Raw genomic sequence first — 24509 nt, 5'->3', positions numbered from 1 at the left:
GCAGCCCGCGGTGACGGGCCCCGAGCGGGGCTGGGGCTCGCCTCGCCGCCCGCGGGGCGCGGAGCAAACGTAACCATCGGGAGAGATAGCGCCCAGCCGGGCACCGGGATGGACCGAGGGCTGCTGGCAGAGATGGAGGAAGGAACGGGAGGAGGGATGGGAGGAGGGACTGGAAAAGCGATGGAGCCCGGGATGTAGCCGGGGATGGAGCCCGGGCGCGGCCCGGCCCAGCCCCGCCCCGCCCCGCCCCGCCCCGCCGCGCCTCGCGCGACGAGACCCCGCCCCCGCCCCGCCCGTGCGCTGACTCGCCCGAGCTGCCACGTCTGCCCGCTGACGTCACCCCCGGCCGGCGCCCCCCGGCCAATCAGCGACGTCGGCCGCCGCTCCGAGCCGACGGGGCCGAGGGAAGAAAGGCCGGCTATCGCGCATGCGCCACCGCCTCTGCCGCAGCCGCCGGGAGAGCGAGTCCGCAGGAGGGGGCGCGGCCGGGAGGAGGCGGCGGCCTGGACTCGGTTTCCCGTCGCACCCCTCGGCCGCCCCCCGGCCATGTAAGCGCTGCTCGGCGAGCGGCCGCCCCGTTTCCTGGTCGGGCTCCGGCGGCCATTTTGGGCTGAGGCGCAGCGCGGAGGCCGCGGAGCGGGCGCGGGCGGACGGGCCGAGCCGAGCGCCGGGCGATCGCGGCTCCCTCGGACCAGCGCACCGCGGAGCGCCTGCCTCGGCGGCGGGAGGTGCCGCCGCACCGCCCCCTCACAGCGCGCTCGCCGTCCTTCGGGCCGCGGGCCCCACGGACATGTCCAGCATGAACCCCGAATAGTGAGTGCAGGACGGGGCGGCCCCGGGGCCGCGCTGGGGGCGCCGCGAGGCGCGGGGGTACCGCGCTGGGCCCGCGAGTCCGAAGACCTGAGCTCCCCCCCCGCGGAGCCGCGCCCGGGCCCGAGCGGCGGCGGGAGAGGAGGAGGAGTGGGGGGGCGGGAGGCAGCGCGGCCGCCCGGGGGTGGGTCCCGGCGGGGCCCGGGGGGGTTGATGGTGGCCCTGCTGCGAACCGGCATCCGCGGCCCCGGCAGCGCCGCGGGGCGCAGCCGCTGCGATTTTCCCTAACCTCGGAAAGGCGTATCAGGGCCTTGACTCCAACAAGTGACCGGGGGGACACCGGCGCCCTGTGAAAGCCGATCCCCTCGGCCGGTGGCGGCTCCGTAGCCAGGGGTCCACCCTTCGCTTTAGCTGCAAGTCATGTGTGTGTCACATGGCTCTTGCAAAACACTTCTTGCCTATGTAGATTTTGCAACGCTGACTCGATAATAGAACGCTCTTGGGGCTGTTTCCAGCTGAAATAGCATTTGCTTAGAAAGCCTGGTCACGACACGAGGGGTGTTTGGGAGCGTCGTTGTGTGAGTATGGCCTTTTTCTTTAGTTGGCCTGCTCGGGAGTTGGGCTGTCTGAGCTCTCTTCCCAGGGGTTGTCTCTGTTCTGGAAACTCGGGGAGCTGTGTCCTGCCCACCAGGCCGTCGGGAACAATAAACTTTATTTCTTCAAGACTTTCTTGTGTGAGTTAGAGGAAGGACTTAGGCTTAATTTAGAAAGCAGTCAAATCAGCTGCTGCACTTCCAGTCCTTCAGCCTTCTAGGGTGTGTTTAGGATCCTTTCACTGATGCTGGCTTTGCTGGCACCCCAGTTTGGGGTGGTGAAGCCACTGTCACATCTGATGCCACACTGGAGTGGCTCTGGTACTAAAATCCACGTGTGGTGTGACATTGCTGCTCTGGATATCCATGGACGCTGCTCTTGGAAGACACCCACAGTTTTTTCCTCTCAGCTGAGGCTCCTGACTTGTGTGGCCATGGCTCCTGTGCTCTCCTCTTACGTCAGTGGGGTTGGTTGCAAGCACTCCCGAGTCCATTAAAATCACCTGAGGAGCAAACAAGTAGTCATCGGCTAGTGAGGGAGTTGGTGACACCCAGGAGGTACAGCCAGGAACTCGAGTTACATCTTGGCAAGATTACATCACAAACTTGCTCATGTAGCTTTGGAAAACACCAAAACAGTAGCTGGAGGTGGGCAGTGGATGAAGAACCAACAAACTGCTGGTGCCCCATGGTCCTCATGGCTCTCAAGAGTTAAACTCATATTTACCTTGCAGACTGTTGGGTTTTGTAGTGGGAAAGCTGCTTGCAGAGCGTTAGGCTGCTAAGAGAAATAAGTTGGAGGGGGCTTTTTCTATAGGTTTTTTTTTTTTACCTTTCTTGCAGTCCATCAGCCCTCTAGACTGGTGCAGAGGGTGGTTACCTATAATGAGGTACTGAGTGCTGAGGACAGTGTTTTCAGAGAGACTCATTCTCACTGAAGAGTGCTTGGTCCTGGTGGTGAGCACAGCCGAGTTCTTGAAAGTGAAACAAAGAGGAAAAGCTGGAGTTGGAGTTATATTGCCACTTCCTGAGAGGGTGGTGTCAGCAGAATGAGGGAGGAGGTGGGAAGGGTGTGGTGAGATGGACAGAAAATACCTGTCACTGTGATGTGTGTACTTGGATCCCTGTTAAAACAGGAATAAGATTTAAGGAATTATGGCATTGCTCCTTCTGTTCCCTGTAAAGAGATATATGTCTATTTGCCCTCTCAGAAGTGCCTTGCCTATAATGTAAGACATTCTCACTTCCCTATCACAGCTTCAGATCAGGCTGCAGCCCCAAATCCTCTCTCCTGGGCATGCCAGAACTCCATCAGAAGTCAGTCGGATAGCTAGTTAAAATTTCTAACTAAAGATCTACTTCCTTCAGCTTTCCTGATAAAGCTGCAGTGTTAGGTCCTGCTCATGCAAAGGTTTGAAGAGGAGTTTTGCTTCTGAGAGCTTCCTTGAAGCTTCAGGGCTGTGGGATAGCCAGGTAGACTGCTAGTTTTTAGATTAAGTGAAGGAGCTGAAGGGGGGTGGATATGACACTAAAATTAGTGTTTGGAAGCTGAATTCTGAAAACATCTGCCCACCCAGCACTGGGATGTGTTCCCTCTGTTCCTCCCTCCTTGCCTGTGTTTGAGTGAGCAAAATGTCAATATTGACTCTGTTGTGACTAGATCATGTCAGGTTCAGCATTTCCTGCCCTTCTGCAGCTTGCATGTAGCATAAACATGCTGGGGGGGGTGCCTGGACCAGAGCAACCAAGTGGGATCCAGAGTTAATCTTGATCAGGTCAGTGTTCTGCCTGGATCGTGCTTTCTCCAGGAAGGTGGAGAGTTTTGGAGCAAATCTTGGGGGGTTTCTTTCTGCATTCTTCAGAAGTGCTTGGGAATACCAGTGAGGTGGGTTTCAGTCTTGGATGATGGTGGTTAGTAGATGACAATTGGGTGACAGCTCTAGGTTGCTGGAATCATCTGAAAGTGTTTGTGTTCTACCCTTTCTAAACAGCAGTCTGCCATGCAAAGTGGCATCGTGTCTTCTGGATTCTGTTTACTTGCACAAAGAGAGTGTAGTCATGCACCTCTTCAAAATTTCTGGGGTGGTAGAGCAAAGAGTGGGGCTTGAGGCTGCTGTGAGTACCTGTTTACAGTAAACCTGCAGCTGACATCAGTGATTAAAGCCAATTCTAGCAGTTCCTTCTTGCAGACAGGTGACTACTTAGCCTTGTCTGTTTTGGCATAAAACCTTCCTGGCATTTAAAAAATCTCCACATACCTCCTTATATAAATTAGATAAACAGCACTATCTTAGAGGCCCACAGGTCCCTTGTTCCACACAGCTTTGGCCAGGTCTGTCCTCAACTTGGTTTGGAGGTGCCTTTTTTTTTTTTTTTTTTTTTTTTTTTTGGCAAGAAGCAGTTGCATTTAACATCTTTGTCCTTTATCTCTCTGGCAAGAGGAAGTTGTGGGGAGGATTTGAAAGCCTCACTCTTACTCACTGTACCCACCTGCTTTGCTGCACATGCTCTTCCAGAGTGCTCTTTTAGACGACCCAAGTATGACTGGCTTATGTAAATGGTGAGAAATAATTGAATGATTAACCTGAATTCCTGCTGTCTCCCAAGGAGCATGGAGATGGCTGTGCTGCATATCTCAGACAGTTTTATGAAGGCTCCCTAAACCAGAGGAGCTGATGAGTTTTAAGCTTCCAGATTTAAAGAGCAAAATTCAGTGGCTTCAGAAATGTTTGTGTGGCTCTTCAGGAGTAAATACCAAACAATCTGTGTGGCTTGTTGGATGCATTGCTACAGGTGAACCCCTTTACCCAAATATTCTGTTGATGTAGCTCACTCTAGAAATAGACTTCTGGAAATTTTTATAGCTTTTTAAAATTTTATTTGATTTAAACTGTTGCTGTACCCAAGAGCTGTCTCAAGCATCACACTTTAACAAACTGCACATTTGGTTCTTATGGCCCTAAATAGGCACCTGCTGTATTTTAAAAGGTCTTGGGAGCTGTATCTTTTAAAGCTTTAAGTTGTACTTGGAAAGGAAGGCACTGCAATATTGGAATATGGAGTGTTCTAAAAAATTAAAACCCAAAGTTTCTAGAGTCTTACTTAAACTATTCCCAAACTGATGAAAGTCTTACCACCAAATTTGGTTTTTGTGACGCAACACCCGTTTCTAAGGTCAGCGACAGAGCTAACTTAGTAAAGGCTGTTTCCAGCTGTGTACCTGTTGCTGGCTCTGGTTTTGGTGGGGCTGAGGCAGGTGGCTTAAGACCACTGTATGTCTCTGTGATTCTGAAAATACTGAAGCCCGAAGTGAGGGGACAGCTAAATAGCAAAGATATCAAAACCAGTATTTAAAGGCTTCTGAGGTCTTATTGTGTTAGCTTAACATTTGTTCTGTGTACCAACTGTTACTGTTCTTGTTTGCTGCTGAAGAGTGAGAGATTTAATGGGTAGGTTTGGCTGGGAGCTGCTCTTAGCATGAGGAGTAAGAGGAAGAGAAGTTTTCATGTTTGGGGCCTGGGGGAACCTGAATTACTCTTGGAACCAAGTGGAAGTTTTTAAGTGAATCTCAGACCCACATCTGGAGCCTTACCTCTACCAGGAAGGAGTTACTTTTTTCCCCATTCATTTTACTGAAGGCAATACAGTGCTAATATTCTTGTTTTAATATTCTCAAGGGGATTATAACGTGCTACAAGCTGTAGGTAACAATTTGACTTCAGGATTGCTGAAAATTCAGTGTTTGTAGGGAACTGAGCAACCCAAACTTCCTGCTGGAGTTGGAAGGAGCTGAGTGAAAGCGAAGACAGTGGTGGGGAAGAAGGCAAAGCATAGGTGTAACAGAGGAGCAGGTCCTGGAGCCCTCATACTTTACTTTGGTCTTCAGGTTACAGTTTCTCCTGCTCTTGGGGACCAAACTATTATTGGGGGTGAGAAGTTTTCTGGTCTGTTGTAGTACTTCAGCCAACTCAAACCTACTGAGATGTGCGGGTTGTGGGATAATGTACCGTAGCCCCCTGAAGAGTTTGGGTTGTCATTCTCCTAAAGCCATCTTGCCTTGTGGTAGTACATGATTTGACAGGTGAAGTGGTGAGTTCTGTGACTGTCAACTGCTAGGTATTCTTTGACCCTTTTTTTTTTCTTTTCTTTTTTTTTTCTTTTTTTCATTCCTTTAGTGCTTTTAGCTGTACACTGTTAGGAAAGGTTGCATTTTTAAGGATTGGATTATTAGTTGCTACATTTAGCACTTCTGACTCCTCTGTAGTCTTGGCAGAAGTGCTGCAGAGACTGGAGGTTCCAGCTGGGTGTGTTCTGCAGCCTGGGCCCAGCCAGGTGAGAGGCACTTGAGCAGAGGAGTGGTGAGAAGCTGGGGTAGGCCATCTGCTTGGCTGTTATCAGCTGGGGATGGATGCAGATTCCTGGTTGGACTCCTGCCAGCCACAGGCAGTGGTGATTCTAGGGAATAGTAGGTGGGGACAGTGGACTTCAGGCACCCCACATATCCTTAATCTTTACCTCTCCTTGCTTAAGTGGACATAAAAATATGGCTGTTGTGGTTAAGTGAGAACAGGACTTCGTTCTGGGCCATTACTGGGCCGAAGAGTTGTCAACTGAGAATGAGTTAGTGTAGTACTTGAGAAGCAAAATAACTTGTGTAAGTGGTGGGTTGTTATTTTTCTCTGTTACTTGCTCTCTAGCATGAAATTTCACCATTAGTCCTAGGACTAACACAAAACCTCATATTTTGCCAACAGTGAAACCTTCTTCACTACTCTTTGAAGTGTAAATGTAGGCTGGTCAGTGACACTGTTCTTATTCTTTAATGCTGGGAAAACTCAACATTTAGCACAAGATTTGTCAATTCTTCCAGTGTATCTTGAGAATTACTAATACGACACCTGACATCCCCTAGAGATGTATCCTCATCTAGAAATGACTTGAGCTTTGCTTTAATTCCTGGAAGCCAGGTGTGGTATTGGTCACTGCTCATAGTCTGTTGTGGAAGGTGGGTATTCAGTTGTGCTGTTGCATTCTGCTGGAACTTAAATATGAGTAATTTGAATTGAGGAAAGAAGTGGCTGCATTTGGCAGCTCCCTGGTGTTGGTGAAGCTGGGCAGTGGAATCAAACCTCTGAGTCCACAGAAGCAAAGATAATGGCCCTGGAGGGCAGCAGGCTGTTACCACCACCTGTGTGTTACTGAAGTTACTCAGCCAAACAAGGTGACTTGCATTCAGTTGCAAGGCATGGTTTTCATCTCAGCTAGACCACAAAGGCTGAGGTAGACCTGTGCTACTCCTGCTGATAGTCCCTCTGTTATCCTCAGAGTAACTTCCCAGGGAGGCACAGTTCCACACAACAATGCTGTGCTCAGAGCATCTACCTCACACTTCCCTTACCAATTAAATTGTGAATTTCTAAACTGAATAGAGGAGCTTGGAGTTGTAGGTGATTTCCCTAGCAGTGAATTAATTTACCCATCTCAAAAGTCATAATATACTGGCTGTAAGGAACTTCTCTCTTGACAGTGTTTTTCGTTAAGTGACCTAATATTTTTTTTTCCTTCTGCAGTGACTATTTATTCAAGCTACTTCTGATTGGAGACTCCGGTGTTGGGAAATCTTGCCTTCTACTTAGGTTTGCAGTAAGTGATCATGCTTGACAATTGTGTAAAAGAGTGCTTAGCAAGAGCTTCTTTTCAGGTAGCAGGGCTGATGTCTGACAGGCCTGGTAATACCAAAGAATGAGTATAATATTGCAATTTCCTCCTGTCTTTGGAATTTGTGTCTATCTGATGTAATTGTTTCACTAAATTGGAAAGAAATAATATGTCCAGCTAAGATTAATTCTAATTTTCCTGTTATTTGAGAGCAAGGTACCTTAATTTAACTTCCATCATTACAGTAGTGGTAGAATGCTGAGGATGGAAGGAATTCTGGGGGTGTGCCCTTAGGCATGAGAAGTACAGACCTTGATCAGTTACTATTTGATAAGAACATTTCAGGCAGATGAATATCTGCAGTAAAAAGATCTACCAGTTGTTTAGTCAGAGAAGTAATGTAAATAATAATCTAGGAATAACAAGGCCTTCTGCTTTCTTTAGTGAATGTTAAAAATGCTGGTGAGCTGTTCTGGCTCTAGTTTTCCTGTCAACAAGAAAATTTAAAATGGGTTGGTAGCCCTTAGCAGAAAAAGCTGAAGTCCAGTGAACTTCTTATCTCTGTCTGTGCCAAAGTGCAGCTTTACGTGTCCCTGGGAGGAGAGGAAGGGAAGCAGGATATGGGGCACGAACTTAGAAACTTGAGTGTGACACTGCTGCGTGATGATGGCTTTGTTTTCACAGCCTGAGCCGCTCCTCTGGGCACCCCTGGAACGAGCCTGTTGTAACCTGGTATTACTAATGTGGTGACCTGGGTGTACAAACAGCCTCGGTTAAAGCCATTATGGCTGCTGTTGGTAGCAGGATGAACAGTAGGAGGATGTCACCTGCTCTGCTCACAGTATGGAGGCAGTGGGTTGGAAGTGACACCACAGCTGGAGCAGTATTCCCAGAGTGGTCTAGCTTGCTTCTCTTGCAGATACTTTTGAATTAATTTTGGCTTTATGTGAATAATCTAACTTTTCTTTTTTTGATAGCCAGCCTAAGTTTGTGGTCTGTTATCTGATGTTTCTTCAGCTGAGTAGTCTTTTCCTTTTGAGATGCGTTTTTCCTACTAAACTGTTTTACCCTTACGTAAGGAATTACCACAGCATACCACACCTGTGTTTTCTTGCTGCTGTAGGTTAAACTTCTTCAGGCTTTTCAAACATACCCCTTGGAGTATTGAAATGTTAAGGAAATAAATGTCATACCATTCTGAGAGGAATCCCTTGATTTTTGTAATACCTACTGGTTGCATAAAGCCTTTTGTGGTACACTGTATGTGAAGTTCTACCCTTTGGGTACTTTAGGAGTAGAAACTTCCTTCATGCTGACAATCACTAGAAGGTAGCAAAGACTGTGACCCAGCAGTTTCTGTGTGCCTTAAGGCCTGTTGGAGACTGCAGTCGGGTCTCTGCAAGCTGCTGAGGCAGTGCTTTTCCTTCTGTATCAACACAGGCTGCAGAGCAGAGGCCTCGGCAGGAGTACTCCAGCTGTAACTCTAACCTGCCTTAGCAACCAGCTGCAGCAGCAGAGGATCTGACACTCGTGTGACTGAGACAGAGCCTCTGACTTGTTCTAGGTAGCTGCTGTGTAACACAGATGAAAAACCATCAAAGGAAAATAAAAATGTGATGTGTTTCAATAACTTTAGTGGTTATTCTAAGTAGCTCTTGAGTCTGCCACCATGAGCAAAGACTTTTTTACACTTCAGCTCATGGGGACTTGACACTACAGCATTTCCAGAAAAGCTTTTTTTGACTGGTTCTGATTGGTGCTTTTAAAAGCTGCAGAATTTTTCAAAAGTAAATACTTGGTGGAAATGCTTGGCCACCTCCTGACTTTGCCATGAGAGATCAGGCTGGTTTTACAAGGAAATTAAGTACCTTTGTCTGACTGGTGCATAATGAAGTAGATGACTGCAGAAGAGGTGCAGCTGCATTGACTTATGTTCACTCTCTCTCCTAGGATGACACGTACACAGAAAGTTACATCAGCACAATTGGTGTGGACTTCAAAATCAGAACTATAGAACTAGATGGGAAAACAATCAAGCTTCAGATAGTAAGTAGAATTTCTCAGCTCCTGTGTGCTCCAGTCTGTTGGAGCACGAGTTATATCCATAGCTATTGGTGGTCATCTTTTTAAAATACGAGGGGTATTTTTCCCTGTTTTTTGCAAGACTTACCTGTCCTTAAAGAAGGGTGCTTATTATCACGGCTGTTTGCCTGGAAGAGGAGATTCTGTGCTGAAGTGCTCTCATATCAAAACTGGTGTAGTTCTGCAGTATTTTGCCAGGATTTGTGTAAGTGCAGGAATACCACACGGTTGTCCAAGATGCCTGAATTCCACAGCAGCTGTTACTACCAGGCTGCACTGTCTTAAGTGCTGGAAACTGCTTTTGTTGACCTGAATGGAAAAACTGACACAAAGGCTTGTAATTGGCCTGGCTGCCTTAGCACTGGGCAGTGTTTTTTGGTTATGCTTTTGGCCTTTCACTTGGAATAAACAGGGGAGGAGACTTGGCAATTCTTTAATCTTGAAGCACTCTAAAAGGGTGACTGGTGTGGTGAAATCTAATATCTGTGCAAGGTCAGACAATCCTTGTCAGCCACTGCTTCCAGCTCAAGCAGAGGCTTTCAGGACTTGAAGGCAATGACTCAGGGATTCAGTGTTGTGGAGCAGAGTCCAGCTTACAGCCAGAAGCTTGAGCTTCCAGTATCTAATGTAGCTGTCCTGAGTACAGAGCAGCCTGCTAGGAATGTCAGTGCTGTCACTGCTAAAATCTGTCTGTGAAGTCTGTTTTTAATACACAGCCAGCCCTATTCTTGACACAGCTCCAGGGAGAGAAATGTTTGGGTGAGTCCTACTCCTGTCCTGGGTGGGAGAAGAGGTCAAGTGCCTTATGTCCTTTCTTAACTCTCCCAGCAGGAGAAGGGAATCAAGTTTGGTTTGAGTTGTTGCCTTTAAATACCTTTGCTGAAGCCTGTGTGCCAAGGAAGTTGAAGGGAGTGGTCGTGTTAGAGACCTGCAGCTCTCTGACCTTATTCCTAGCAGGTTTTCAAGTCCTGGCTTGTGTTTGCTCTTCTAATCATTGAACCATGGCTTCTTCATGGGTCAAAACTGCTTAATGTTTTCCCCAGAGATCTCTTGACTACATTTGGCTGAAATCAAATAAATGAGCACTTTAGAAAAGTATGTAGTGTAATTCTCAGTTAAAATACATGATATCTTTGAATCCTGTTTGATGTGTACAGCTTCAGAGCCACTGCTGTGGTTGTGGTTGGATGGCTGCTCTGCTGAGCTGTGTTTCTAGAAGCTGATGTAGAGCACTGGCTCAGCCACGCTGCAGGAGCTGACCCTGTCACTTGTCTTGCAGTGGGACACGGCGGGACAGGAGCGGTTTCGGACTATCACTTCCAGTTACTATAGAGGAGCTCATGGCATCATAGTTGTTTATGATGTTACAGATCAGGTATGTGTTAAACCTGTGCCTGCAGAGTTCCTCCAGGCTGATCAGTAAATTGGGAATTTAACAGCTGGACACCTCTTAAGGGAGACAGTGACAGAGTTCTATAGGCTGTGTTAAGGCTTATCAAGCTAAATATATGTGTTTGCCTCTGGTTTGGCAGAAATAAAACACAGATAAAGAGAGCAGTGGGATTTGTGGCTCCTAAGCAATTGTATCTTAGGCTTAACCTAAAACTTGGTGAACAGGTAACTGATTGTCCTGTGTGAATACCTCTCACCCTGCCTTTGGTAGCAGGAAATCTGAGTTACTGATGGAAGTTGTTGAAAGATTTCTGAATGTACTTGAACTGTGGTCTGCAGTAAAGACTGGCATTTGGAACAGAAAATTGTCAGCCTGGGTGCAGGATACAACTGAGCCAGTGTTTTCTCTGAAAGGATCTCTGAAGAACTGGTGCAGTTGTTTGAAGGGCACTTGGGAAGTATAGGTTTTCCTGAATTAATAGAAAAAGAACACTTGTGTTTAGTCACTAACTGGAGTATCAGTCCAGTATTTCTGGAGTCAGAGGTTTTTCCAGCGTATCTACAACAAGGTGGCTTGCATCTAACACCTGATGCTTAGTAAATATGTGGGATGCGTCTTGTTTCAGCTGTGCGCCACATATCTTATCTCTGCTACAAGAGGAGGAAGAAGAGCCCCAGATGGTAGAAGAGGTAGACTATTCAAATATGGAGCCGTGAAAAATTATAGGGAGAGGAGTGCAGGAAAGGCTGATTGTGAAGGGCTGGGAACAGGAGCTGCATGGCCCCTATGGTGACTGGCCTGTCCCAAGGCCATCAGGGGAGTTGGGCAACATTAGAGAGTCCCTTCCCGTGGTTGTGAATCACATGGATAAGTGCAGTGCCTCATACTGTTTCCTGGTCATGACCAAAGGGATAATGCTGAACTTCCCCCTTCATCAAGGGCCTTGCTTACAGTTTTCTTATCTCATAGGAGTCTTTCAATAATGTCAAGCAGTGGCTGCAGGAGATAGACCGTTATGCCAGTGAAAACGTCAACAAGTTGTTGGTGGGGAACAAGTGTGATCTGACCACAAAGAAAGTAGTAGACTATACAACAGCAAAGGTATGTCGGGACTCGTGGGTTTGCTTGGCTGAGCCCGTGCTCTGGTTTGTTATGCACAGAGGTTCCAGTGCAGGGAGGTGTCCTGGTGCCACAAATGGGGGCAGTTTAATGACGTCCTGCCCTGCAACTCATCCTTAGACTGGAGATGGGGTGTGGGGTGGGATCTAGGAACTTCTGAATTATCCAGTGGTGCCCCAGGAAACAAGGTGAAGTATGAACCTGTGTATGAGCTTACTGTTCACTGTTTCTCAATTTGCAGGAATTTGCAGATTCTCTTGGAATTCCATTTTTGGAAACCAGTGCAAAGAATGCCACAAATGTAGAACAGTCTTTCATGACCATGGCTGCCGAGATTAAAAAACGAATGGGTCCGGGAGCGACAGCTGGTGGTGCAGAGAAGTCCAATGTTAAAATTCAGAGCACTCCAGTCAAGCAGTCTAGTGGAGGTTGCTGCTAAAACTTGCCTCCCCCCTTTTGTCTCACAACAATGAATTTGCAATCTGAACCCAAGTGAAAAAAAAAATTGCCTGAATTGTACTGTATGTAGCTGCACTACAACAGATTCTTACCGTCTCCACAAAGGTCAGAGATTGTAAATGGTCAATACTGACTTTTTTTATTCCCTTGACTCAAGACAGCTAACTTCATTTTCAGAACTGTTTTAAACCTTTGTGTGCTGGTTTATAAACGTGTAATCCTTGTTGCTTTTCCTGATACCAGACTGTTTCCTGTGGTTGGTTAGGATGTATTTTTGTTTTGATGTTTCTATTGGCATGTTTAGATGTCAGGTTTAGTCTTCTGAAGATGAAGTTTAGCCATTTTGTATCAAACAGCACAACAGTGTCTGTCACTTTCCATGCATAAAATTTAGTAAGATATATGTAAGATCTGATTTGCTAGTTCCTTCTTGTAGAATTATAAATGGAGAGATCACACTATCTGATTAATAGTTTCTTCATACTCTGCATATAATTTGTGGCTGCAGAATATTGTAATTTGTTGCACAATATGTAACAAAACTGAAAAAATGTTTAATAAATATTGTACTTATTGGAAGTAATATCAAACTGTATGGTGATAAATATTGTCTTAATTTGTATGGCTAAGGGGGAAATCAGGCTTGCATTGTGCACAAAACAACATATCTGTGTGTGCAGCCGTGGCTCTCAGACCTTCCCTGCAACTCGCCCAGTGACTGTGGCCCCAAAGCCTGAGCTGTCATGGTGCTTAAGGCATGAGTGCTGTACCAGAAACACCCAGCCAAGGTTCATGAGGCATAATGCACTCTGAATGTACAACAGTTCCCTAACTTAGTCTTGGAACTTAATTTATTTCTCAAGGACTCTTTGTAGGGAATTCCCGTCAGCTTTGCATAGCAGGGCAGAGAACAGTATTTCCCTAACATGAATGATTTCAGCAAAACCTTGTGGAGGTATGACTTTCTACCAGTATATTATGTCTTTTCTATATACTGTTAATTCCATCCTCTTTTAATCAGTACCTTCTGACTTAGTGCAACAGCTTAGCTTCTATTCCCTTCTGCAGCGAGGCACCAGGAGGGTGATATGGGGATAGCAAGGCCCCCACCATACTGTTGCTCAAAGTAGGCGCTTTCTCAAACAATTTGGAACTAACCAGCAGCCAAGAAGTTTTGGATGGTGTGTGATTCTTTGTACAGAGCTAATCAAATCATTAGTGCCTGATGTCTAGCTAAAAGCCACAGGAAAGCTAGCCTATAACACTTCCTATCCATGTAAAATTGTTCAGCTTTATCTAAACTCAAATGTTCAGCCTATTCTGTAAATAGTCTCATGTTTGAAAGACCATGTAACATTCCCCGAGTAGTAAATACACCCTGTGATAGTAAAAATATAGCCTAGGTATGTTGTGAGGTATAAACTAAAACTGGTGCAAATATCCTCTAATTTTTTTTTTTTTTGGGGGGGGGTGACTTTGGCTAACGGCTTTCTTCAACATAGTTGCATAAATCAACAGGCAATTGTAATACATAAAGTATTGTCATGGTTAAGTTGAACTCTTCCACTTGAGACCTTCACAATAAAGTGATGTGCTTTCTAGTAGAGATGTGCTTGTTGGTATAATTCATTATAAATGTGACCTGCTGCTCCTCAGGAGCAGGAGGAGCAGTGTGTGCTGCTGAGATCAGGAAGTGAAGCAGAAGGAGGTGTGTTGAGGGTAAAACATCTTCCCTGCAGAGAGTGCACAAATGAACTTCAATGTCGAGATGCCTGCTACATACTATCCAAACCAATGTTAATATATACAGTAATAAAAGCATTGCAAAACCATTTGGGCTAGACCAGGTGTTTGGTGGTTCTTTGTTTCCCCCTCAGTCACCAATGGGTCACTGGGCTGGTGCTGTTCCATGCTGAAGCCTGGAGCTGTCAGGCTGAGCTGTGTGAAGAAGGTAGAGCAGGCCTAAAACTCCTGGGAAAAGGCACTGTTGTTCCTTACCTGTGAGCTGAAATATTGAATATTTTTGCCTTCAAGGCAAAATTTGCCCTTCAAGCTAAGGATGTAGAAGATGGGAGAATACCAACCCTCCCCCACAAACCCCAATGAATTATTTGCTGTGACTGCTTCAGTTTAACTTTGCTTTCACCTTCTCCTTGTACAGAACAGAGACTTCTGTTCATAGGAATGGGAGGAAATCATTGTGTTCTTGCGCAGAATACATCATCACCGTTCAGGTTAAAGGTTAATTAGGCCAAGTACCAACATTCTGTAACTTTTTTTTGGCCACTTACCTTATGCTGCTTCAGAGCTGCCCTTCTCCTGTTGGATAAAGGGCGTGGAAACCCTCGATGAATGTTCTCAGCAGTGACTTAACTGCAGTAGCTGGAAGCAGGGGGAAGGCACATCACCCCAGGAAACCAGCACAGCTCTAACCCAGCTCCTGCCAGCAGCAGGTACCAGCAGGTTACACAGAACCTGGCTCCTCCCTGCCTGAACTTGCTTATTATTTTATTTGGATTCAGTATTACGGCTTTTTGTGTTTGTGAATAACAAAATTAAAAGTTAAGTAGGCTCTGCTTCAGCAGGGAGTGGTAATTAAAAACAGGCCTTCAGTTTGCTCCAAGAACCAGAGGGAGTTGCTATTTCTTGGCTTCTCGCACCTATTTTTGACGAGCATAAACAAACCATGAGAACAGGGCTATTAAAATCACACAGCTTTACTTAGCGAGCGCACGGCACACTATGGATTGCTCAGTTAAAAAACTGTTCCTGACATTTTGCTAACACAGAACAGCCCACTTCAATAAAAAAAGGGAAGCTATGTTAAAAAAAACAAACCAGAAAAGGCCAGCTGTACATTCCTTATACAACTCTGGACATCCAAGCACACCTGCTGTACGGGGCACCTTTCTCAAGCCATGGCACAAACCCACACTGAAATCAGCTCTGTGGGCAACTGGACACAGATTTTGGCATCTCTGGAGAGGTGATGGAGGTGTTTTGGTGCTTGCTGCAATTCTTCTCAGCCCTCCTGAGATGGGCTAACGCAGCCTAGGTCTGACAGAGGCAGCACCTGAAATAAAATGAGGTGTTTGGTGCTGTGCTTTGCCTGCAGTCTGATAAAGAAAGAAACCCCCATGCTCTATTCCCCCATCACACTAGTGCAGAGGGTACAGCTGGGTAGAGGCAGCAAGTCAAAAACCACAACAAACCAAACACTACTTAAGACGCTGTTTTTCTCTTCTATGAGGCTGGCACCCCCGAAACACTTGCCTCCAGTTTTCTTTGAAGGGAGATGGTCAAGAAATAAGCAAACAAGTTTTCCAGCCCCTACACCTGAAATCACTTGCTCCCCTTTCCCACCATTATACCGCAACCAGAATGTTTCTGAGAAAATACAAAACCAAAATGTATCCCTTCCTCATCTTCCCTGTGCTGTGCAAGCGATCTGGGCAGAGCAGGTGTCTGTGCTGGACTGCTGCCATCCCCCAGACGTGAGTGACAAGGACCTGCCTGCCCAGTCCCTGCGGAGCTGCCATTGCTCCCCTCTTGGGTTTCATCAGCTGGTTCACCAGCACTGCTCTTTCCCTGACACAGTTAAACACAACAGGGCATCTATTCTGAGTCTCCCTGCTGCCTTCTCAGGCTTTCCAAACAGAATCAAAGAAATAATAATGGAGCCTGACGTTTGGTGTTTGCTAATTGGAGTGTTTCTCCTCCTGTGCTTCCTCCCCTCTCTGCCTGCTGCAGCAAGGCTGGTTTGCCCCTGCTTACCCAGGGAGCAGCCGTGTGCTGCACCCCCCTTGTCCCGCCCTGCGTCCTTGCCCTGCACGGGGCCCACAGCAGCCAGGATGGACTTGTACAGGTGCTCTGCGTGGCTTTCGAGCTCTTCTGACTGTTTGGCAATCAGAGCCAGTGTGTCTTTCAGAGCTGGAAAGCAAAAATGCCTGAATGCAGGTGACAGGAATGCGATAATTCAGTGTCTGTCAGAGCTGACAGTTCTGCTCATCCAGGCAGACTTTGGAAGGAAATCAAATGTTAGAAATCAATAATGTGCTGTTCATCCCATCCCCATTGTGATGCAGCACTTGCAGGGGGTGGGGACTGACCCAGGATGCTCCAGGTTCATCATGAAGATGCAGAAATAGGGGGTCTTAGAGAAAACATTTGGAACTGTGCAAGAAAGCCCATCCTAATGCAGCACTCAACCTCTAAAACCCCTTTGGTGACTGCAGCTACAGCCCACCCCGTAGAAATCCCTTCTTCTAAATCACCAGAGCAACCACCCTGTGTGTGCTGTGGTGCTGGCCAGGCTGGGCCAGGGATTTTGGGGGGCAGATACCTTGGCCAGCATCACCCGTGTCCATGAGCAGCCCCACACAAGAGTTCCTCCTCCTCACCTGGTGAATTCGATGCCATGCAGTCCAGGAGAGCTTCTCCCCTCTCCAGCACACTCTCAGTCAGGCTCCGGTGGTTGGCCACATCCTTCCTGAACTCCTGGCACAGCAAGGAGAAGAGCAGTGTTTCTTAGAAGGGTTTTTGAAACACACACCTGTGGCAGGTTGCCCAGGGAGCAGTTTCCGCTGAGCAGGTTCCTGGTGCTCCCAAATTTGGCTTGGCAAACGCAGCGCACCCTGGACCATTCCAGTGATGCCTGGCTTCCCACTGCTTGCTGCCTGCAGCACAGGAGAGGGGAGGAAGCAGAGCAAGGGTGACACCCACCAGGTAGCGGTGCAGCGATGCCAACACGCTCTCAGCATCTGGCGAAGGTGGCACCCAGCTTCTGGTGACATCCACCACGGTGTACAGCCAATGGATCAGCTCTTCCAGCTGGCAGCAAAACATCTGCTCAACAAAGCAAAAAAAGGGGTTACAGATCTATTTCTGCAACAGATACAGCGCAGGGACTTGAAGAGCCAGAGGTGTTTTGGAAAGCACCTGTTCCCTGTTTCTCTCTGACCCCAGAACACAAACATCCCTAAGCTTGGGAAACCAAGGGTTAACAGGAAAAAGACAAAAAACCCCTTAAACTCCTAAAAAATTCCAGCTCTGACTGTGTGGCAAGAATTGAGGGCCACCATGAAATGTCTGCATGGAGAGGTGCTGGAGGCTGGTAGCACCCAGGCTGAAGGAGAAGTTGGCTTCTACCACCTCCCAGCCCAGGAGGTATCCTCATCCTCTTCACCAGAGCCATACGGTTAATTTGCAGTTGGTCTTCCTAAGGGATTGGCTCATTCAATTGAGTGCTTTCATTTATTTTTAAAGCGTCTCGGTAAGGGATTATTTTTGTAAGATGCTGCATAAAACCCAGGGGGCTCTGCTGGCACCAAAATCAGGCTTAAGACCTGTTCCTGCTCTTCAGGAGTTTGCCATAAAACAGTGCTTTTTTCTGGCATTGCAATTCGGCATGACAAATACAGAGAAGATGCTTTTAAATCAACAGAGTTATTTCCATACCAGAGGAGGGGACAAGTTTGCAGCTATGAGCTTGATAACACTCCTGTGCACACAGCCTAGCATCATTTCCAAATTTGTCCCAGCACTGGGGTAGGAAAAAGATGGAGAGGAGGGTGGGAGCACAGTGCTGGGATGAATTAATTAATCCACAAAACAATCAGGAAACCCTTAAGAGTTGCTGCAGCTCCTGCCTCCTGCCCAGTGCAGGACATGTGGGCAGGGAGACCCAGCTGAGTGCCACATCTCCACCCAGCCTGGCCTGTGACAATGAGCCCCAGGGAAAGCAAGATGGGCTCTTGCTCCATCAGAAGGAATTATCTGCTCTGGTGAGCCCCCTGCATAAATTACCACCAGCTGCCAGGCAGAACACATCATGCAGAACAGGAAGGTTTAATTAATCCTGCCATAATGATAGGCACATTTTATGCGAGATCTTCCCAAAATAAACCTTATTTCTGGTCTCAGTCTACCTTAACACACTGGATAAGGGACTCGCTCTGCTGGCTCTTCTTTGGATGCCCCTTGACCCGTGGTTCATTCAGGCACGTCCCATCCAATGTGTCCCTGAGACCAGTTGGTAGATGAAGCCCAGAGGGAGGATCCCTGTGGATCCAGCCATATGATTGTGTGTTCTCCCAGCTGGGCTTTCGGGAGCTGCGGTGTTGCCACAGCCCAGCATAACCCTCAATATTCCCTCTGTCATTCCCACCTCTCACTTCTTCAAAAGGAGCCAACCTAGATGAAAGGGGCTCCTTGCTGGTGCTGTGATGTGGAAGGTTATGGCAGTCATGCCCAGGCATCCTTATAGTTAAGGAAAGATTGGACAAAAACTGAGCCAGCCTTTCCAGCTCCTTCAGTCTTGGAGGCAGGGAAAGAAATTCTTCATCACTCTCCCACTCCTTCCTCAGAGGGAGCACTCTTGTGATGGGCAAAAACCTACTGGTGCTTTTCACCTGCCCTGTGTAGTTTGGGCAGGGGCTTCCTCGTGTATCCCAGCTTCTCCCATCTGCAGCAGGGTGCCCAGGTGAGCCTGGCCCAGATGATTCCACCTTTACATCCTTAGCAAAACCTCTAGAAAGGTGAGAGGAAGAACTCCTTGCAAACGATGCTTTGGCAATAGGTGAAGGTTCAAAGTATGAGACAGCTCCTGAGAAGCCTCTTTTTCCAGGCCTCGGGGTGGAGAATCTCTCTGCAGAGGCCACAAACTCCCAAAGTCCGTTTTCTCTGCTTCCCCGTGCCTGCCCAGCTCGGCCGTAGACGCTGGTGGACCTGGACACGCCCTCAGGAGAAGTAGAAAAGCTGTCCAGACCTATTCCTGAGTCATGGAGGAAGGGCTCCGGTATCCTTCCCAGGTTGTACCTCGGCTTCAGTGGGTAAGCATAATCCAGCAAGTCCTCGTACTCCTTGTTGGGGTTCCAGTGGGGTGAGCTGCGGTCCGGTGATGGGGGCAGTGAATCCGGAATGGCACAGGCCCAGTAATCGGCTTGGTAGGAGGAGATCTCCCGGATGCGCCCCACGGAGCTGAGGTAATCGAGCAAAGCGCCGGGGGGCTCCTGCCTCTGCAGGGCCCTGCCTTCCACTCCCCATCGGCAGCACAGGTCCTGGGCAGCCGTGGTGGCCTCAGAAGGGATATCTGTGGTGGCTGGCAAGCTTCTGGATGGCTCCTCAGAAGGGCCATTTCCTTCTGAGGACAGAGCAGAGAGGCTCAGCACAGAGCGGCTCCACAGGGCGCTCTCGAGGCTCGGCGGGGTTTGGGGCCGCAGGAGCTCTGGGGTGGAAGGACACGGGGACTGAGCTCCCAGACTTTGTCTCCGACAGCCAACATGGGCATCATGGCGGCTGCCAGCAAGGATGTTCTCGGCAGAGCTGCGCCGACTGGGAGGGCTGGACACCGGGTCCCAACCGCCTGCTGCCTTCACCTGCTCAAGGATGGGATGCAAAAGGAAAGGGAGAGAGAGACATGCATGAAATGAAGCACAGCATCCAGACAAATGGGTCCTTTGTGCTGGGATATGGAGATAAAAGCCAACCCTGGACCCGCCATGAGCTGAGACTGGAAGTGGAGCCCTGTTCCCTCTGTGGGATGGCCTGCAGCTGCTCAGAGCAGGGCTTGCTTTTAAGGAAAGGCATCTCAAGGGCCTGGGAAGATGCACGAGTCATCCGGCAGCAAGAGGCTTATCTAAAGAGCACTGTCCTGAGCAAGCTCTCAGCTCTGCATTGAAAACATGGAATGGAAGCTGCAGCTTGGGTGTTGGAGCCCAAGCCCTTTCCCCACCACACATCTCAGCCTAGACAGGGGTGGGCACACTCTGTCTGGGAGAGATGGAAAGCCCTTGCTGGGAGACCCCTGACAAACAAGTCCCCACCTCTCCTGGGACTTCCTGGTGGTGCAGCAACACCTGCAGGTACAAACCCCCTCACCTGCTGCTCTTCTGAGGAGAGGAACCAGTGGCCAACTCGACAAGGCACAGGGCCACCGTCAGCAGGTCTATCCATTAACAACCCCTTCCCTGAGGAGTTTGCTCTTGCTCTGGGAAATCCGGGTGCAGATGCTGAAGATGCTTCTGGGTGGCAGCTGGAGCCTCCATGGGTTACATCAGTGGCCATGTGCCTGTGTCTGCTCACTGCCACACCCTCTGTCCCTTGCAGGCTGGGCTTGGCTTCCTCTGTCCCTAAAAGCTGCTGCAGGCTCCCTGCCAGCTCCGGGAAGTCCATCTCCGTGTCTGCACAGTCCCACCTCCCATCACCCTCGGCCTGCCCGCTCAGTGACTCCTCAGAAGGTGATTTTCCCACATCCACAGCCATCAGGACAGAGCTGCTTCCGCAGGACAATGCTGAGCCTCGGGCTCTCTGGAAAACACAGCACACAACAACAGCATCTCAGCGTCCCCCTTTGTCTCCATGCCAAGAAAGTGGGTTTGCCCAATAACAAAGAGCTGAAGCATGATTGGGGTGAGACCCCAAAATTCATAAAGGAGCATCTTGGTACACCAGGTAGGACAGTGGTAAGAGCAAACCTTCACATCTCAGCAGCATTTTCTGCTTCTGAGGATGTGACACACAGGGAAAATCTCATTCCAGCTCTGGCCATGCCAAGAACAAACCCGGGCTTTATACCAGGCACCGGAGTCCTGCAGTGATGGCCAATGTCCCCAACACTTTGTGCACCATGAGGTCACTGTGCTCCAATGAGACATTGTTAACTAGGACATGAAGCACCTCCTGGCCTGGCTGAGCCCTGAAGGCTGTTGGGGTGGAAAGCTGAGTGTTTTTTTAAAGATACAAACCCAAAACCTTGAAGCAGAAGCCATCCAGCAGCAAGAAGCAGCTATAAAAAGTTAGAGTTATAAAAACTCAAACCTGGAGCTCAGCTCTGCAGCTTCTACCTCAATTAATGAAATTAATTCTTTGGGAAATTAATTAATGGAAATACTTGCGCTGACTGGGCTTGAGTGAGGAGTTGCGGCAGGATAACCCGAGAGCCAAATGAAGGAGACCCAACACAGCCTCCTCCAGCAACTCCAGCCCAAACCAAGGTGCTGGCAGCAGGGAAATGCCAGCAAAGTGGTTTCGCTGGTACTCCCCCCACTGGTGCCAGCAAAGAGACCAGCCAAGGGAGCACCAACAGCAAACTCAACTAAAATTAAATTTAAATTAAAAAAAAAAGAAAAGGCAAGAAAGAATTCCAAAACAATACTTGGAAGTGGGAAACAAGATGATATTCACTCCCTCCTCCAGCTCTTTTGTCACAGTCCCGTTTTACGATCCACCCCTCCCTCGGACAAGAGGGGATTTCCCACGGGCACGGGAACAAAGAGCGGCGGGAGGACGCTCCGGGTCTCCAGGGGAGACGAAATCCCCAGCGCAGGCACAACCTGCGGCAGCCCCCGCCGCCGCCTGTCCCCTCCCCAGAGCAGGCAGCTGATCCCGCACGGCAGCGGCTGCCGAGGGGACGAGCAGAGCCCCAGCCCACAGCTGGACCCCCAACCCACTCCTAAAACTGCTACCAAAGCCGACCCTACGCACATCACGTGCAATCATCTGAAATGATTGCACTGCTCTCTTCTGCCCTCAAAAAGGTTGTATTTCCACACAAAGAGGTGCGGCTCTTGTAAAAAATGACATCAACAAATCTGCCCTTGTTCAGTGACTTAAAAATACATATAAAAGAAAGAAAGGCTTAATAAGGCATCAAAGCTGCCTCTAAAGTTTAAAAGCGAATGTGCTGCAACCAAAAGTCGACCTCGGGACAGCTTTATTTTTAAGATGTCACGTTAAATTCAAAGGGATTTGAACACCTTTACCTCCACCAGATTTGGTGTTTTGGGTCAGGTGTTAGCCCAGTAAAAACAACTGTAAAAAAACATCGAAGTTTGACCTTAAATCTGAAAAACATGCGTTAAGCAACATAAAATAAAACTTACAGGTCACGACCCAACTGTTATTTTCCTGACTGTGTGGAGGAGGGCAAATATTCCGAAGTTAAGATCACTTGTTATCTTATGGAGGCAGCATGCAGTGATTTACATTTCTACGATGCCATTGGTCTTTAAAAAAAGAGCAAGTGCTGGTTCACAGGTTCATTAAATCTCCAGAAGCTAATTGGATGCTAAAGAGAAACCAGGAAACCTGCCAATACACAGGAGTGAGAGTAAATCTGCTTACTGCAGGATTTGTAAGGGTATTTAAAGGGACACCAGAGATCTCACTGCATTTTCCAAAGTCTCTAATTCAGGCAGCTGATTTCAATTAACTTCAGAGGGAGCTGGATACCCAAACCACACCCGGACACAAACGAGACAAGGATGTCGCACACACCCCACACACAGAACAATCGGGCAAAAAGTCATATTTAACAACAAAGTGAGAATGCTACTGCCACTAAGTGCAACTCCCAGCTACACGAACCTCTAGAGAACGAGCTTTCTCACCATTTTCCAACAAGCCCAAAAAAACTCAGAGGTCAGGTTGCCAGTGGCAGCGAAGCATCCGGATTGACCCTGGCGACAGGAAGAAGCAATCCCAAATCCTCGGGCAGGACTGAGGAGGGATGTAGGACCGCAGCTATAGGCACGGTGGAAACTTTCCACTGGCCTCAAAAGCACAGGAAAATAACCCAAACACCTAAGCCCTCCATTGTCCCACAGAAATGATACCCGTGACCGTGTTTTTAGATAACAGAAGACAGTGGGGCTACTTCATTCATTTCAAAGGGAAGGTCCGCAGGGATCTCTCCTGAAAAGCGATCCCTGAGCTTTTTCACGCCATCAGAAGGGACCTGCCGGCCAGGGCGCCGCACAAAGGCCGGCGGACAAGGAGGGCTCTGTCCAAGGAGCGCCTCCCACAGCCCGTGGGGATCGCTTGGCAGATGGAATGCACAGAGCGCAGCGGATGCTGATGGAATTTCCGTCTCCCGCCAGCTCCGCTTTGGCTGGGGAGCACTTCTGGGGCTGTCTTGGGGAAAAACCCACACGGCTCTCGCCCCTCAGGCCTGCGGGATTCTGAGGGCTGCTATTTTCTGCTCCTCTCCTTCCCCAATTTCTGTCCGCCGCTGGAAAAAAACGGCAATTAACCAAAAAGACAAGAAGTAAAGGCAAAGAGGCTGAGAAAGCGCCGCACCCGGGGACACCGGGATTCCAAAGGGAACGTGGACCGGGACGCCCCCGAGACCCCCCTCACGCCGCGCCCCGGCCCTCACTCACCGAGCGCCGGCCCGGCCCTGCCCCGCCCCGCCCCCTCTGTGCCGGCAGCCAATGGCAGCGCCGGGTGCGTCAGCACGCGCGACTCCGCCGCCCGGCAGCCAATGGGAGCGGAGATCGACCGCGGCCCCGCCCCGCGGCCGACGCTGACCCCGGCGCGAGAAGGGCGGGGGCGACACGCGGGGCCCCGCCCCCAGACCGGCCCTCGGCTCGCCCCTTGGGCGGCCTCGCCCCTCACGGACTGGCCCGGGGCCCCTCGGGCGCCGGAAAGCTGAGCAGTGTCCCGGGTCGCCCTTGAGCAGCTTGTGTCAACAACAGGGTGTTTCTTTGTACCCCCGTACTGACCTTCCCGAGGCGGAGCTGTGCCCTGGCAGCGTCACCGTGCTGCAAACCGACTGAAACGGGCCCTGCGTGAGCGGCCACTGCCCGCGCCACGGCCCAGGGATTCCAGTGTCCTGCAGGCGCAGCTGCAGGATGCGGTGCCGGTGCAAGACCTTCCCTAGGGGTGATCCCTGTGGGATACCAGCCATGCCCTGCCCTCGGGGCAGCTTTCTGGGAAAAAGCTACGCTTTAAAGCAGGCTGCTCTGGGGTTTGTACCTGGCCAGACCCTTCCTTGGTGGCTGGAGTGGACACACCCTGACAAGTTCCCATGTCATGCAGAAATACAAACCTTTCTCCTTGTTGCTGTCCACTGGCTGATTCTGGTTTTTGTCCATGTCACCTGCTCCTGGAGATTATGTCATAGCTTATGCTGAGATTTTCTAGAGGTCAAGTGTCTGATAAAGTGTTTTATGGACAACATTGTTCCCAGCTTTAGGCCAGGAAGGACCAAAGAGACATCCTGGACTTGCTTATCAGTTTGGCAGCAGGGTGAGGGGAACAGCACAGCTATCCCAAGTTCCTGGCTAGTGCTTTGGTCCTGACCACACTCCTTGGCCCTGCAGCCTGCTCCAGGCCTAGATTCCCAGTGGCTAGGAACTGGATTTATTCTGCTGCACCCTCTGGAGCTAGCCCCATTTACATCTGGGAGCTGGCCTATTTACATTTTTCTCCCTAGAGAGACACAGTGGGAATATGTTTTTTGGGGCTGCTTCAAGAAGCGGAGCTATAAGTCTGCAGTAGAACATGATGGGTGCTCTCAGAAGAACTCACAGCCAGGAAAAATCCAGGACATCATCTCTGTTCCTGTGTAGTATTTCTGTATTTAGGGTTTCTTTGATGAATGTTACAGCAAGTCT

General features: G+C 49.1%; 2 protein-coding genes across 4 annotated transcripts; one reads left to right on the top strand and one right to left on the bottom strand.

Annotated features, from left to right (window-relative positions):
* Positions 1-411: 411 nt before the first annotated feature.
* On the top strand, positions 412-13946 carry RAB1A (RAB1A, member RAS oncogene family). The gene is made up of 6 exons (XM_030235490.2): positions 412-813; positions 6974-7046; positions 9012-9107; positions 10423-10518; positions 11506-11637; positions 11897-13946. Exons 1-6 carry the CDS (start codon positions 428-430, stop codon positions 12092-12094), a joined length of 981 nt encoding a protein of 326 aa, XP_030091350.1. The 5' UTR covers positions 412-427; the 3' UTR covers positions 12095-13946.
* An 865-nt stretch (positions 13947-14811) lies between these two features.
* On the bottom strand, positions 14812-23307 carry CEP68 (centrosomal protein 68). 3 transcript variants are annotated; one of them, XM_030236420.2, is made up of 7 exons: positions 23274-23307; positions 19993-20421; positions 18042-19490; positions 16837-16959; positions 16515-16611; positions 15889-16044; positions 14812-15187 (listed from the first exon to the last, which is right to left on the bottom strand). In XM_030236420.2, exons 2-7 carry the CDS (start codon positions 20374-20376, stop codon positions 15156-15158), a joined length of 2241 nt encoding a protein of 746 aa, XP_030092280.2. In that variant the 5' UTR covers positions 20377-20421; positions 23274-23307; the 3' UTR covers positions 14812-15155. The 3 variants fall into 3 exon arrangements, with proteins under 3 accessions (XP_030092280.2, XP_030092281.2, XP_050828303.1); XM_030236421.2 differs by lacking the exon at positions 23274-23307 and adding an exon at positions 22503-23255; XM_050972346.1 differs by lacking the exons at positions 15889-16044; positions 23274-23307 and adding an exon at positions 22503-23255.
* Positions 23308-24509: the final 1202 nt, after the last annotated feature.

The sequence above is a fragment of the Serinus canaria genome, chromosome 3, assembly GCF_022539315.1.
Source record: "Serinus canaria isolate serCan28SL12 chromosome 3, serCan2020, whole genome shotgun sequence".
In the NCBI taxonomy this organism is placed as follows: domain Eukaryota; kingdom Metazoa; phylum Chordata; class Aves; order Passeriformes; family Fringillidae; genus Serinus; species Serinus canaria.
Note: the sequence above shows the minus strand (reverse complement) of the source record. Positions and strands in the feature narration are given on the sequence as shown.

What these genes read in the sequence shown, in the direction of transcription:
- CEP68 (XM_030236421.2), bottom strand. An exon ending in CCCTTATCCAGTGTGTTAAG is followed by an intron (nt 16,960 to 18,041) that starts GTAGACTGAGAC and finishes TTTGTTGAGCAG; the next exon opens with ATGTTTTGCTGCCAGCTGGA. An exon ending in AGCACACGGCTGCTCCCTGG is followed by an intron (nt 15,188 to 15,888) that starts GTAAGCAGGGGC and finishes ATTTTATTTCAG; the next exon opens with GTGCTGCCTCTGTCAGACCT.
- RAB1A (XM_030235490.2), top strand. Translation starts at nt 428, where the DNA reads ATGCGCCACCGCCTCTGCCGCAGCCGCCGGGAGAGCGAGTCCGCAGGA. An exon ending in AAACAATCAAGCTTCAGATA is followed by an intron (nt 9,108 to 10,422) that starts GTAAGTAGAATT and finishes CTTGTCTTGCAG; the next exon opens with TGGGACACGGCGGGACAGGA. An exon ending in TAGACTATACAACAGCAAAG is followed by an intron (nt 11,638 to 11,896) that starts GTATGTCGGGAC and finishes CTCAATTTGCAG; the next exon opens with GAATTTGCAGATTCTCTTGG.